This window comes from Gekko japonicus, unplaced genomic scaffold (genome assembly GCF_001447785.1).
Source record: "Gekko japonicus isolate JY-2015 unplaced genomic scaffold, Gekko_japonicus_V1.1 scaffold800, whole genome shotgun sequence".
NCBI lineage: Eukaryota > Metazoa > Chordata > Lepidosauria > Squamata > Gekkonidae > Gekko > Gekko japonicus.
Window position 1 is genome coordinate 372,139 of NW_015164693.1, and position 13,773 is coordinate 385,911.

The 13,773-nt window shown below is 45.4% G+C and overlaps 1 protein-coding gene across 1 annotated transcript in view; it reads right to left on the reverse strand.

Annotated features, from left to right (window-relative positions):
* ARID1A (AT-rich interaction domain 1A) overlaps positions 1–13,773 on the reverse strand; it is a 125,508-nt gene that overhangs the window by 16,672 nt on the left and 95,063 nt on the right. Inside the window, exons 11-12 of the mRNA XM_015409445.1 lie at positions 11,286–11,495; positions 9,538–9,742 (exon numbers count right to left, since the gene is read on the reverse strand). Of these exons, the coding sequence (XP_015264931.1) occupies positions 9,538–9,742; positions 11,286–11,495 (415 nt within the window). The remainder of the gene's footprint in view (positions 1–9,537; positions 9,743–11,285; positions 11,496–13,773) is intronic.

A 13,773-nucleotide genomic window follows, 5' to 3' on the forward strand; every position in this document is an offset into this window, starting at 1 on the left:
AGCACTGCCATTTGTTGTGCATCCCCACCCCCTGCCAGCCCTCCCCACTCACAAATTTACAAACTACTGGAGGGGTGCCAATTCCATACAGTGTGAATTCAAGCCTAACTGGCTGCACTTCCCAGGACACATGTTGCAATTCATTTATAACCACCAGTGCGAAAAACCATGCCGTAGCTGTTCAGGAGGCAGCAGCTAATCCACAAGCTTACGTAGTAGTACTAGAAGGGAGGGCAAGCTGGCAGAATCACGGCTTTGCAAACTAAGATCTTATACAACACATACACAGCAAGAGTCTTTTGGTGGTTGGCCCTACTTTGGAGCCCCTGACCTATTCTGCAAGCAAAACTTTCCCACCAGACCAGCCATGTATTTCCTTCAGAGCACACCACAAAAGCCTAGCACACGTCTCACCTCATGCAAGCTATACTCTGCACATGGGTCAAAGGAAAGGACTCTGCTTCCAGTCAATCACAGCTTTTGCCCACATACACACAGAGACTGCACTGAACCTATAAAGAGCAGCCATCTCTACCTACATACATTAGCCTTCCGACAGAATCTATATCAACCTAAAGCAGAACAGAACATTCAAAAATGAAAGAAGCTTGCTACCACAGCAGCAAGAGCCAGTTCATGGAGCCTTTTGGCAGCGATGGTGGTATGGAGCCATGTATAAAGCCTAAAACTGGCTGCCAAATGACCTGGTATCATCATCGCCTCATTTGCAAAAGGGGAAGGGGACAGATCGTGCACATTTTGATCCTGCACTTTTTACACTGTAGCTGAGCACTCTCTATGGATTCTGAACATTACAGATTGGACCTAAACAGATCCATGGGCATATGAAATAGAACACACTTGGATGAGTGGCCTATGTTGCATCTTCAGAATATTTATTCTTTCTTACTCCATGAGTGAATATCTCTGCGTGAATAAGGTCCACACAGTACTTCTGCTTCACTGACTACACTAAAGCCTTTGATTGTGTGGATCACAACAAACTATGGCAAGTCCTTAAAGAGATGGGAGTACCAAACCACCTCACATGTCTCTTGAGAAATCTGTATAAGGGTCAAGAAGTGACAGTTAGAACTGGATATGGAACAACTGATTGGTTTAGCATAGGAAAAGAAGTATCACAAGGATGTATATTGTCACCTTGCTTATTTACAGAGTATATCATGCGAAATGCTAGCCTGGATGAATCACAAGCCGGAATTAAAATTGCTGGGAAAAACATCAACAACCTCAGATATGCAGACTATACCACTCTAATGACAGAAAGTGAAGAGGACCTAAAGAGCCTCTTGCTCAGGATGAAAGAGGAGAACGCAAAAGTTGGCTTGAAACTCAACATCAAAAAAACTAAGATCATGGCATCCGGCCCCATCACTCCTTGGCAAATAGAAGGGGAAGTCGTGGAAGTAGTGACAGACTTCACGGTCCTGGGATCCCAGATCACCGTAGACTGTGACAGCAGCCATGAAATTAAAAGACGCCTGCTCCTTGCAAGGAAAGCGATGGCGAACCTAAACAGCATGATAAAAAGTAGAGACATCTCCCTGCCAACAAAAGTCCGCATGGTCAAAGCAATGGTATTCCCAGTAGTCATGTATGGCTGCGAGAGTTGGACTATAAGGAAGGCCGAGCGCAGAATAATAGATTCTTTTGAATTATGGTGCTGGAGAAGACTCTTGAGAGTCCCTTGGACTGCAAGGAGATCAAATCAGTCAATCCAAAAAGAAATCAACCCTGACTGTTCCCTGGAAGGCCAGATACTGAAGCTCAAATACTTTGACCACCAAAGGAGAAGGAAGCACTCACTGGAGAAAACCCTGATGCTGGGAAAGATTGAAGGTAAAAGAAGAAGGGGATGGCAAAGGATGAGATGGTTAGACAGTGTTATCGATGCAACAAACATGAAATTGAGCAAACTCCGGAGGACGACGGAAGATAGGAGGGCCTGGCACGATGTGTTCCATGGGGCTGCGAAGAGTCGGACTCGACTGTGCAACGGAACAACCACCACCTGTATTTATATATTTTTGCATTTGTCCTTATATTGAGTATAGGTACCTATAGACAGAAGCTTATATATGTGGTTTTTATTATGGTTTTAATATTTCTTCCTATGCATAATTAAAATATAGTGTATATGTTTAGCTATAGCTAATTTGATTTTTGTTTTTGCCCTAACCAAAGAATTCCGCTACCTGATGGATTCTGTCAGATGCTACCCTCATCTCACAAGTGACTTCTCAATATTTTTTTCTCATGCCAATTTTTCTGTATAGTCCTGTTGCCAAACAAAATATTTCATATAGTCCTTCACAGCATATAACAGTTGCCTTATCGCAAGTCTCCAATGCCTTGCCCATTTCACAACCCCAAGCACAGTTGCTCAAATCTGAAACCCAGAGTTAAGGCAGCTGCATCAATTGAAGACAGAGACAGACTCCTCAAGAGGAAGACATACAGCAGTACAAAAAAGTATGACTACCACAAGGGCTGGCTTTTTCACGCACAATACACAATGTAGAATTTCAAAAGACTGAGAAAGTCTAGCAACACAAGGATTAACAAATGCTTTCTGGAATGCAAAAACTAAAGAACACCTGCTGCAAATAAAAAAAAATGGTTGTAACAGAAGAGTCAGTTCCATCTTCAGAAGGGTAAAAAGGTAAAGATTCCCTTGCTTGAAAGCCAGTCGAGTCCGACTCTAGGGTTGCAGTTCTCATCTCCGTTTCAAAGCCGAAGAGTCAGCGTTGTCCGAATACATTTCCGTGGTCATGTGGCTGGCATGACTAAACACCAAGGCGCACGGAACGCTGTTACCTTCCTACCAAAGTGGTACCTATTTATCTACTTGCAATTTCTTGCTTTCGAACTGCTAGGTTGGCAGGAGCTGGAACTAGAGAAGGGAGCTCACTCCGTCATGCGGCAACTCGGGTCTCGAACTCAGAAGGGTATTCTATCACAAAAAACGTGGGGGACAATCAACAACAATCACTGATTTGAAAATGGTACTTCTCACAGCTTAGAGCTCTTCCAGCAACAAGACACCTAAACTGCTGAAGCACACAGATAATATAGAAGGAATTTACTTGTCCAATAGGTGAGGACTCTTCCTGTTTTCCTTCCATGAAGAACAGCTGTGTTCTGCACACACAGTACTTCTGGTGTAAATCCACCCACTAACTGCAATTAACTTTGCCCTCTTTGACAGCTGCCACAACTCCACCCTAATAGAAAGGACAGAACTAAGTAGGTACACAGGTACCAGGGGACATCAAATTTAAGGAGCGAGGCTTGACATTTAGTACAGGAGTTGTATTTTGCTTATCTGCTGAAAAACAGGTTGCTTACCTGTAACTGGTGATCTTCGAGTGGTCATCTGTGCATTCATACCCATGGGATTCAGTGCGCCTGTGCTGGATCGATCAGTATTGTAGCAAGCTCTAACGGATTTTCGCGCCCAGACCTCAGGCATGCGCAGGAACCCCACCAGCATGCCCAGAGGGGTGGGCGCAGACATCCCGCCAGTTCCTTCAAACCGCTGCGAATCAACCGCTATGAAAAATGTAGACGCTGACAGCAGCGGGGAAGGAGGGCGGGTGGTGTGAATGCACAGATGACCACTCGAAGATCACCAGTTACAGGTAAGCAACCTGTTTATCTTCGACGTGGTCTCTGTGCTTCACACCCATGGGAGATTAGCGAGCAGTGGCCTACCTGGAGGAGGGTGCTGGCAGGTCATTACTGCGAACCCGAAGATAAGATGTGACATCCCATGTTAGTACAAGAGTTCTTGTGGACATCCACGGCCTAGTGCCTTATGAACGTATTAGGTGTAGCCCAGGTAGCGGCTCTGCAAATGTCCAATAGGGGAACTCCCTGCAGGAAGGCAGTTGAGGCTGCAACAGCTCGAGTTGAATGAGCCCTGATAGGGCCAGGCAATTGCCGCTTAGAAATAAAGTAGCAGAGGCGAATGAGACCTAGAATCCACCTTGACAAACGCTGAGCCATGATGCGAGTTCCCAGCCTTGCTGGGGCATAGGAGATGAACAGTTGGGAGTCACATCTCCCACCTTGACAAACGCTGAGCCATGATGCGAGTTCCCAGTTTGGCCGGAGCATAGGAAACGAACAGTTGACAGTCACATCTTGTTGGACAGGTTTTGTTTAGGTAGAACAGAAGCACACGCTTCGTGCACACTTTGTATCCAATGTGTGTAACAGTCTCTCCTCCAGGGATGTCGGAGAGGGGAAGAAATTCAGAAGGAAGACCTCTGCCCAGAGATGAAATTCTGAAACTACCTTTGGCAAGAACGAGATGTCAGGAACAAGACGGACACCATCCAGCAAAAATGACAGGTAAGGCGGATCATGTCTGAACGCCAGTATTTCCCCGACTCGCCTTGCCGAAGTGCCACCAGAAAAGCTGTTTTCCACAACAGCAATTTCAACTCGCAAGTTGCGAGTAGCTCAAAAGGTTTCCTGGTGAGTTGGCGAAGTATCAGGGGAAGATCCCAGGGGTCCACAGGATGTCTGACAGGAGGATAAAGGTGTAACAGTCCCTTCAAAAAATGTTTAGAAAGAGGATGCGAAAAAAGTGTGCATCCCTCAACTTGAATGTGGTAGGCCGAAAATGTGGCCAAATAAACCTTTAACGAGGAATGTGAGAGTCCCGAGTCAGCGAGAGACAGAAGGAAGTTGAAAACCTTCTTAAGACCTGCGGAGGTGGCTTGAGGGGCATCCGCCCCCAAGGAGGAAAAAAACTTTTGCCACTTCTAATGAAAAGATTTTCGTGTAGTGGACTTTCTGGAGTTCAGCAGCACATTCGCTATGCCGGTGGAAAAACTGTTGATACCACTCTCCAGGTTGTCAACTTTAGTCGTGGAATATTGAGGTATATGAGAGGGGATTTGGTTAGGAACAAGAGGTTCTGCATCGGTGGAAATTGGTGGTAGACCCCCGCTGACAGATCCAGGATGGTTGAGAACCATGGTTGCCTCGGCCACCACAGGGATATGAGTACGCAATCCGCTTTGTCGCTGATAATTTTGCGGACCACTCTCAGGAGCAGAGGCAGCAGGGGGAAGAGGAAGAGAAATTCTCTGGACTACGGGTAGAGGAGACCGTCCCCTAAAGATTGCGGGTCCCTGCCACCTCGGCTGCAGAACAGAAGACACTTTTTGTTCGCCCTGGTGGCGAAAACATCTATATGGGGGAACCCAAACTTGTGGAAGAGTGGGAGAAGGTAAGTCGGATTCATTTCCCACTCATGTAAACTGAGACCTGCCCGACTTAGGTGGTCTGTCTGCACATTCATGTGCCCCAGGATGTGTGTGGCGGCTAGGAAAATGTTATGGGTGGTGCAGAACTCCCATAACCGAAGGGCGAGCTCGCAGAGGCATTGAGAGACAGTGCCCCCCTCTGTTTATGTAGCTGAGGGCAGTAGTATTGTCCGTGAGGACCGTGACACACTTCCCCCGGATCAGGGGCAGGAAACTGGTGATAGTGAACTGTATCGCAAGCAGTTCCAGAAAATTGATGTGATGGTTCTGTTTCTGTATGTGAGGGCCAATATTAAAACCTATTCATAAAAAGAAGTACATGTATTTATTGATAATATCAAATTAAAACATATATAGGGGCCCAATTACAGCCAATATACATAATTCATAATCATAACCAGGGCTAAAACAAATGACCTGACGCGTTTCGGCCGGATCGGCCTTCCTCAGAGGTCATACAATTGTGGCTAGATGGTAAGTAGTTACACTCATAAAAACACAATCAAAAATGTATGCATAATACAATTTCAATTAGGACCATAAAGAAAATTGTTCAGTAGAAAAATAACCAGGCACCAAGTAAATATGCACATACAATCTTTTTAGTGCAATCACTAGCCCAGTAGATATAAAAATTCAACCAATGGTCCACAAATAACCTTCTTGGATTGTGTTGCCACAATAAGCACAAATAAAAATAAAAAGCAGTGACGTTTAATCCTTTTATGAGACTAATTCAGACCAAAAAATGTCCAATCAGCATAGATAGGGCTTCCGGTCGAGCTAAGATGGTGCATTGACGCGTTCCGCGATCTGTGCGGAGCGGACGACGGCCTCTTCTGACAGTTTGGGCTGTTTTCAACCCAACGCATCGCTCCCCAGAGAGTTTTGGAATTCTTTGTTAGGTTTGGTTTTTTTCCCTTTCTTGTTCCTGCTACTCTGTTTCTGTATGTCCCATCTGCCTCCGACATAAAGTCCCATCATGTGAGCACCCCAACTGGAGAGAGAGGCATCTGTTGTCAGGGTGATTTCGGGTGATGGAGGATGGAAGGGTGCTCCCTGGAAAAGGTTGGAAGGGGCAGTCAACCAAAGTAAAGAGTCCCATACTTTAACAGGTGGGGATAGGTGGGTCAAGTGTGTGTCTCGCTCTGGATTGAAATTGCGGATAAACCAAAGTTGTAGGAGGTGCATTCTCAACTTGGCGACGACAAGGATGGATGTAGTGGCGGCCATCAGACCGAGGAGCCTCTGTATTTGGAAGGCCGTTACCGAGGGCCGAGTACGCATCACAGTGGCTAAATTCACAATGTCTGCGGCCCTGTTTTGTGGTAGGTAGGCTCTGCAACGTGGAGTCCAGTAGTGCACTAATGTAGTTTATTTTCTGGACCGGTTGAAGTTGAGACTTCTCCAGATTTACTTGTAGACCCAGGTTTCCCAGAAGGGAGAACGTCTCATTGATGTCTGAGACTAGGGCGTCCCTGGAAGTCGCAACCAAGAGCCAATCGTCGATGTATGGGTAGATGGAGATACCCCTGAGACGAAGGAAGGCTGCAACCACCACATCGAAAACAGCATCTGTAAGCAGTGGTTGAGGTTGTACGATGGAAAGGCCAAGGGAGTGGGCCATTCTTTTAACTAGGTCTCCATACGAAGTTAAGTTGTCCGATGGGGATATTGGCTCGTCATTGGCCACTGCCTGTTTAGGGGAAGGCTGGTCAGGCGAGCTGTGTACATCTGACAATCCCGTATCCGAATCCTCATCTGTGGAGTCAGAGGAATCTGGATCTGGTAATTGTGCCGGAGTAGTTTTAATTGGACTGGTTGGATCTGTTGACGGTGGAATAGGGGGACTGGGAGGACGATATTGATCCGGTCGATGTCGAGGAGGGTCATCTGATGGATGATCAGGAGGATGGGAAAGAGACGCTGATGGTGTCGGCCTCGATCTGCGGGGTGACAATGATCTATGTGCAGCGTAACGATCCCAATCTGAGTAACCTGCTGGAGTCAACCACGGCATGGATGCGGGTGGATAAGCCCCATAGAGATAATGTAGTTGGCGGTGATCCCAGGAAAAAGCAGGAGGTGGGGGGGGCAGGAAGACTCTTGGAGATCTAACTCTTAGAGCTGGAAAGTCTGGGAGACAGTGTAGCATCTCATCTTCCTGAGCGACCCCTATCAGCCCAATCATCGATATCGAAAAGCCGATCTTTGGCAAACAGACGGGGAGGATGACGTTGAGAGTTTGGAGGGATCTGTCGATGCCGACCTGCATCAATGTCAGTGCGAAACTCCGAGATTGCCAATGTCAATGACTGAGCAGAGGGAGAACGATCTGTGCCCAGGAGACGACTGGAGAAAGGACACATGTCTGCCAGCATGTCATGGTCTAGCTGGTGTATTGGAGAGTCCATCAGCTGGATGGTCAGTATCGGTGGAGCGACCGGAGCCTCCAATGCCGAAACTGTCGTTGGAGCGGGGGGCACCTTAGGGGGATTACCCGGCGCAGGACCTGCGAGTTTTCCAGACTTTGACGCTTTTGGGGCCTTAGAGGAACCCTTTTTGGTGGACTTGTGCTTTTTACAAGATTTCTCCTTCTTCTTTTTGACGGGAGTGGACGTCGAAGACGGCGCCATCGGTGCCGGACACTTCGACGTCGACTGGACGATGTCGGACAAGGACTTCGACGCCGGAGCCGTCGATGTCGATGGTCTCACCGGTACCTCTAGATCCATGATGGAAGCGGGATTTAGCGCCGATTCCAGTAACGCCACCCAGAGATGCGGCACTCGATTCTTCCTAGTTTGATAGAAAAACTTGGCACAGTGTCGACAGAGCTCTGGTCGGTGCGTCTCGCCAAGACAAAAAATACAAAGGGTGTGGCCGTCAGGCGGAGCGAGCTTACTGCCGCACCCCTTACAAAGTTTGAAAAAGCCCCACCTTTTCTCCATAAAATAAACAAGATGGAAAAATAGCTACCAATCTCACCGACCAAGGAAAGGTGCTTCCAGCGCGGCGAAAAGAAAGGAACTGGCGGGATGTCCGCGTTCACCCCTCTGGGCATGCGTGGTGGGGTTCCTGCGCATGCCTGAGGTCTGGGCGCGAAAAACCATTAGAGCTTGCTACAATACCGATCGATCCAGCGCAGGCACACTGTATCCCATGGGTGTGAAGCACAGAGACCACGTCGAAGATCATGCTATGACAATACAGGTCTGCAGCTATTATATGGGGCTTGCCACATGTTCTAAAAAGGCACCACTTGCAGTATCTATCTCTTATGTAAGGACAACACACTATGGGTGCATTCAGGCACTGTGCTAAGCCACAGTTTTAACTCAAGGTGATCACAACAGACACAAACTGAACTTATGTCGTGCCCTTGTACTCTTGCCTCCCTTTCTTCTTCCACAAAGTGCAAAAAAACAAAAAAACAAACAAAAAACCCCAAACGAACGAAAATACTCTCTTGCGCATGACATCTGAATGAAGGTGACTGGATTAGGATTCTAAAGCAGAACTGAATTCTACCTTAGAGTCCAGGGTTGTAGGGAGCCAACTGGAAGTTTGTTTTCCTACTTCAGCGAGGAAAGGCAATGAGAGCTCACATGTAGAAAGAACCAATTAATGTCCTTGGTGTGGCAAAATGGGAGTTTAGATGTGGCTTACAATGACAGCTGAATGCTGTCTCTCTACATATGAAATGCCTTATAGAGGTTGAAACCAGCTCTGTTAAGTCCTTTGTAATTTCGATCAGACACCATAATTTTGGTTCCAACAAAAGAGCCATAAAAATATAGCATAAGTCAACATTAAATCCACCATTCTAGACCAGTAAACATTACAATAAAAAGAAAAAGTAGTCAGCATATAGACAGATGCCAGAAACTGATCATGGAAAGAAAGACCAACAAAATACCCTGCCACCTTGGCTCATATTTGAACGCCTCCCTGTCAGCCTAGCACATTATTTTCCCCCCAAAAGTGCTGCTTTATCAGGAGCCGGCAGAGGCTGCCTCCAGTTCTCACCCATTAGTTTGCAAAATGAAAAAACAGATTACATAGGGACACTTTTAAACTACCTAAAGCTGGTACAGTATCCTACTTTATGGCAGAAATACAAGGTCTTCTTGACCAGCCGTCATCTATTCAAAGGGGCTGTACAGTCTATTAGACACTGACATAATACAAGGCAGGCTGACTACACACTATGCTTCAAAAGTCAAACGCTACTCACCCGGAGATGGAGGTTGTATTTTGGGCTGTGACTTCTTTGAATCAGTTGCAAAGATGTCTGGAGGAGGGTCTTCACCTCGCTCTATCTTGCACTCAAAGGCATAGAGACACTGGATGTACTGCTTCTTCAAGGAGCTAGCTGCACTGCTAGAAGTGCCCACATTCAAATTGGTGGCTAACTCACGCCATTTCTTGTTTTTATTAACCTGCACAAAGTCAGAAAGGCCAGGTTTTAAACCCAAGTCATGTCTTCTATTTCGAAAGGTGCTTCCCAACTAGGTTTTGGTTAACTAAGGAAGCTCTTAAGTATACATTCAGAGATTTTTCTCCAACAAGGTATCCTAAGGGATAAGTAAATACCAAGCAATCACAAGTTTGTGACAAGCAATATTGTGGCAAGCAATATGCATGGACAACAACATTAAAGGCTGGGTATGAAAAATAGTAATGTCCCCCAAGCTGGATGAAAGGATATAAATAAACTGCATCTTGGGAGGGGCAGCAAATATGGTAGAAGACAGAATCAGGATACAGAATGATCTTGACAGGCTGGAAAACTGGGCTAAAACAAATAAAATGAATTTCAACGGGGATAAATGTAAAGTTCTGCATTTAGGCAGAAAAAATCAAATCCATAATTATACCATGGGAGAGACTTGTCTTGGCAGTAGTATGTGCAAAAAGGATCTAGGGGTCTTAGTAGACCATACACTGAACATGAGTCAGCAGTGTGATGTGGTAGCTAAAAAGATAAATATTATTTTGGGCTGTATCAACAGAAGTATAGTGTTCAGATCACGTGAAGTGATGGTATCACTTTGCTCTGGTTAGACCTCACCTAGAGTATTGTGTTTTGGGCACCACAATTTAAGTAGGATATAGACAAACTGGAACATGTCCAGAGGAGAGCAATGAAGATGGTGGGGTGTCTGGAGACCAAATCCTATGAGGAAAGGTTGAAGGAGCTGGGAATGTTTAGCCTGGAGAGGAGACGACTGAGAGGTGATATGATAACCATCTTTAAGTACTTGAAGGGCTGTCATATAGAGGATGGTATGGAGTTGTTTTCTATTGCCCCAGAAGGTTGGACCAGAACCAATGGGTTGAAATTAAATCAGAAGAGTTTTCGGCTAAACATTAGAAAGAACTTCCGGACAGTTAGAGCGATTCCTCAGTGGAACAGGCTTCCTCGGGAGATGGTAGCCTCTCCTTATTTCGAGGTTAGATGGCCATATGACAGCAATGCTGATTCTGTGAACTTAGGCAGATCATGAGAGGGGGGGGGGGCAGGATGGGTTGCATCAGTGCTTAGTTCTTGCGGCCCTTTCTTACATGTCCAGGGAAATGCTGATCACCACTTTGGGGTCAGGAAGCAATTTTTCTCCATGCCAGTTTGGCTGGAGATCCTGGAGGTTATTTGTCATCTGCTGGGCATGGAGCAGTGGTCACTGGGGGTATGGAGGGGGGAGGTATTTGTGAATTTTTTGTATTGTGCAGGGGGTTGGACTAGATGACCCTGGAGGTCCCTTCCAACTCTATGATTCTATGATTCACCTCAGAAACAGCAATCAGCACAAGAAACTTTAAAAAAATTCTTGTGTACCAGGAATATATGAATTAAGATAAGATACTCTTAATCAGATTCTAGTTCAGAATCTAATACAGTTGTGTACCATCTTAAGAGAGCCACAGAAAAAGACTAAGAGCCACATGAATAGACACATCCCTCACTCAAGTCTGATCACTTACTTGAGTCAGTCCTCCAATCTCCTTTACTGAGACATAGAGCCGATACAGGTCTAGGGGTTTCCGGCCCACAGCTGGAAGATTGGTCATGCCCATTGCTTTCTCTTCAGTGAAGGACAAATAGCGATCTACCCACATCTTCCTCTCTGGCTCACCACCCAGCTCATATAACTTAGTAATCTTCTCATTTGTGGTAGTGGAGGAGCTGGACTTCTACAACAGAGGGAAAGCATGTTAGAGAATCACATAGCAATTAATGCATTCATATGCAACTTGTGAACAGCCACACCTCCAGGATCATCTCATTAGGCAGAGAAAGAGCAGGGGAGGGGAGATTAAAAACTTTCATCATCCTATATTGGTATACACAGCAGCTTCAGTTCAAAGGTACTATGGAAATAAGGGAGGATGTCTAAACCTTTATGAGAAGTATACAATCGTGACGAACAGGGTTATGTTACGTTTATACATACACCTCTCGATGTATAACTTTGGTTTAAAGCACCTTCTTTTGAAATAGATCTGAAATAAAAGTCTACATCAGAAGATATGTTTAAGCTACTCAGCTTTCAAAATTGTAGAAAACTACTATATCTGAAGGTGAATGAACCTTTAAAAAAGTACACCATAACATTAAGCACGATCATTTAGATCCATGATCTGCTGATTACTAGTTATGATACAACAAGCGAGCAGCCACAAAGAAATGCTAATTATATTTACAGGTGTTGGAACATTTGGGGAGGGGGGTGTTCCATTTTCTCCAAATGCAGCCAACTATACGATATGTTAACACAGCAAGGGGACAGATCAGTATCAGAGAGAAACAAAGTTCAGTGGTATGTCCAACTTCTCTCAAAAATAAATCAGACCTTCTAGCAATCAAAGACCTCTTAAAACAACCTATCTTTAAGAGTGGTCAAAATTCTGCTCCCTCATAGCAGAAGAATTTACCAAGAGGAACACCAATCCATTGCTTAAGCAGGAAAGCGGTTTGGGTAACAGAATGTATGAACATCCGAGACGTTTATGTTCCACCTCTAAGCAGAAAAGCAACTTTGTTTATCTCATAATATAGTCCTAAACTTGATGCTTGAATTCTTCACCGAAACTAAAATCCAGCCCATGACATCTTCATTCACAACAATGTAAGTTTTTTGTTTAGCAGAGATATGTAATAGGATGCAACTGTTCAGTGAAGAGATAAATCAAGGAACAGACCAAGGCTTCTGAAGAAGACAGGAGAGATTATGGGGTCTGGTGGAAAAAATGCACAGATGGAGAGGAGAATCATAAATACTGGTGTATGGGGAAGGATGAGGGAACAAAAGAACCTCTTAACAACGTAAAGGCAAAAGTTGGGCAGAAAGATAAGTTCCAGTGTTGCCATTATCAGTGTGAGATGCCAGAGGCACATCAGGAAGAAACTACTCCTAATTCTGCATGTACTCTGCTTCTCCCAAGACAAGCTGGCTAAAAGAATGTTACCACACTAGTACAAGACCATGTTTCCCCCACTTTCAAGCTTGCACTAATAAACAGAACCAGTGCTTACTGGTGCAAAAGTTGGGTTTTATTACTTAAAAACAAAAACAGAAGCTAGGAGATGTGAACTGACTGATGAGGATATGCAGATCTTTTTACAATATGGCCTGTTGGCACAGGTGCTGCCTCCAAAACAGCTAGAACAAGCTATGAGCTAGGAGGAGGCATTTCACCTAACAAGGGCTTTATTTGCACCTTGAAGGCAATAGGAGAAGACACTGGGACTAACTTAGAATCTGAGAACCACAGAGTTGGAAGGGGCCATACAGGCCATCCAGTTCAACCCCCTACTCAATGCAGGATCAGCCTAGAGCATCACTGGGAAGTCCAGTACGAGTCACCCTCCCCAGCATGCTCATTCACTGTATGGGGAGGGAAAGAAGGCACGAGCATGCTGGCCGTGCTCCACAAAATTGCCAAGTGGTCTGCATGGACCCTGCACATATTTCCCCTGTGATCAGTGACACTGATTTTGCAACACAGCTGATCGCAGGGAGAGGGTGTGTGTGCAGGCACTTCCTCTGTGCTTTTGCCCTGCGCAGACCACTCAGCGATCATGTGGAGAGGAGCTAATGCGCTCATGTTTGCTCTAGGGATGTGCAAAAAAAAAAAATTCGGTAAAATTCGGATTCGGGGTTATTGGACCCGAATTTTTTCGGGAAACCCGAAAAAACCCGAATATCTATACCGGTAAAGCATAGATATCCGAAAATTTTCGGGAATCCCGAAAAATTCGGGTCCATTGTAACCAATGGGGCCATTGAAGTCAATGGCAAAAATCCTCTTGAAACTTTGATTCGGTAAAATTCGGATTCGGGGTTATTGGACCCGAATTTTTTCGGGAAACCCGAAAAAACCCGAATATCTATACCGGTAAAGCATAGATATCCGAAAATTTTCGGGAATCCCGAAAAATTCGGGTCCATTGTAACCAATGGGGCCATTG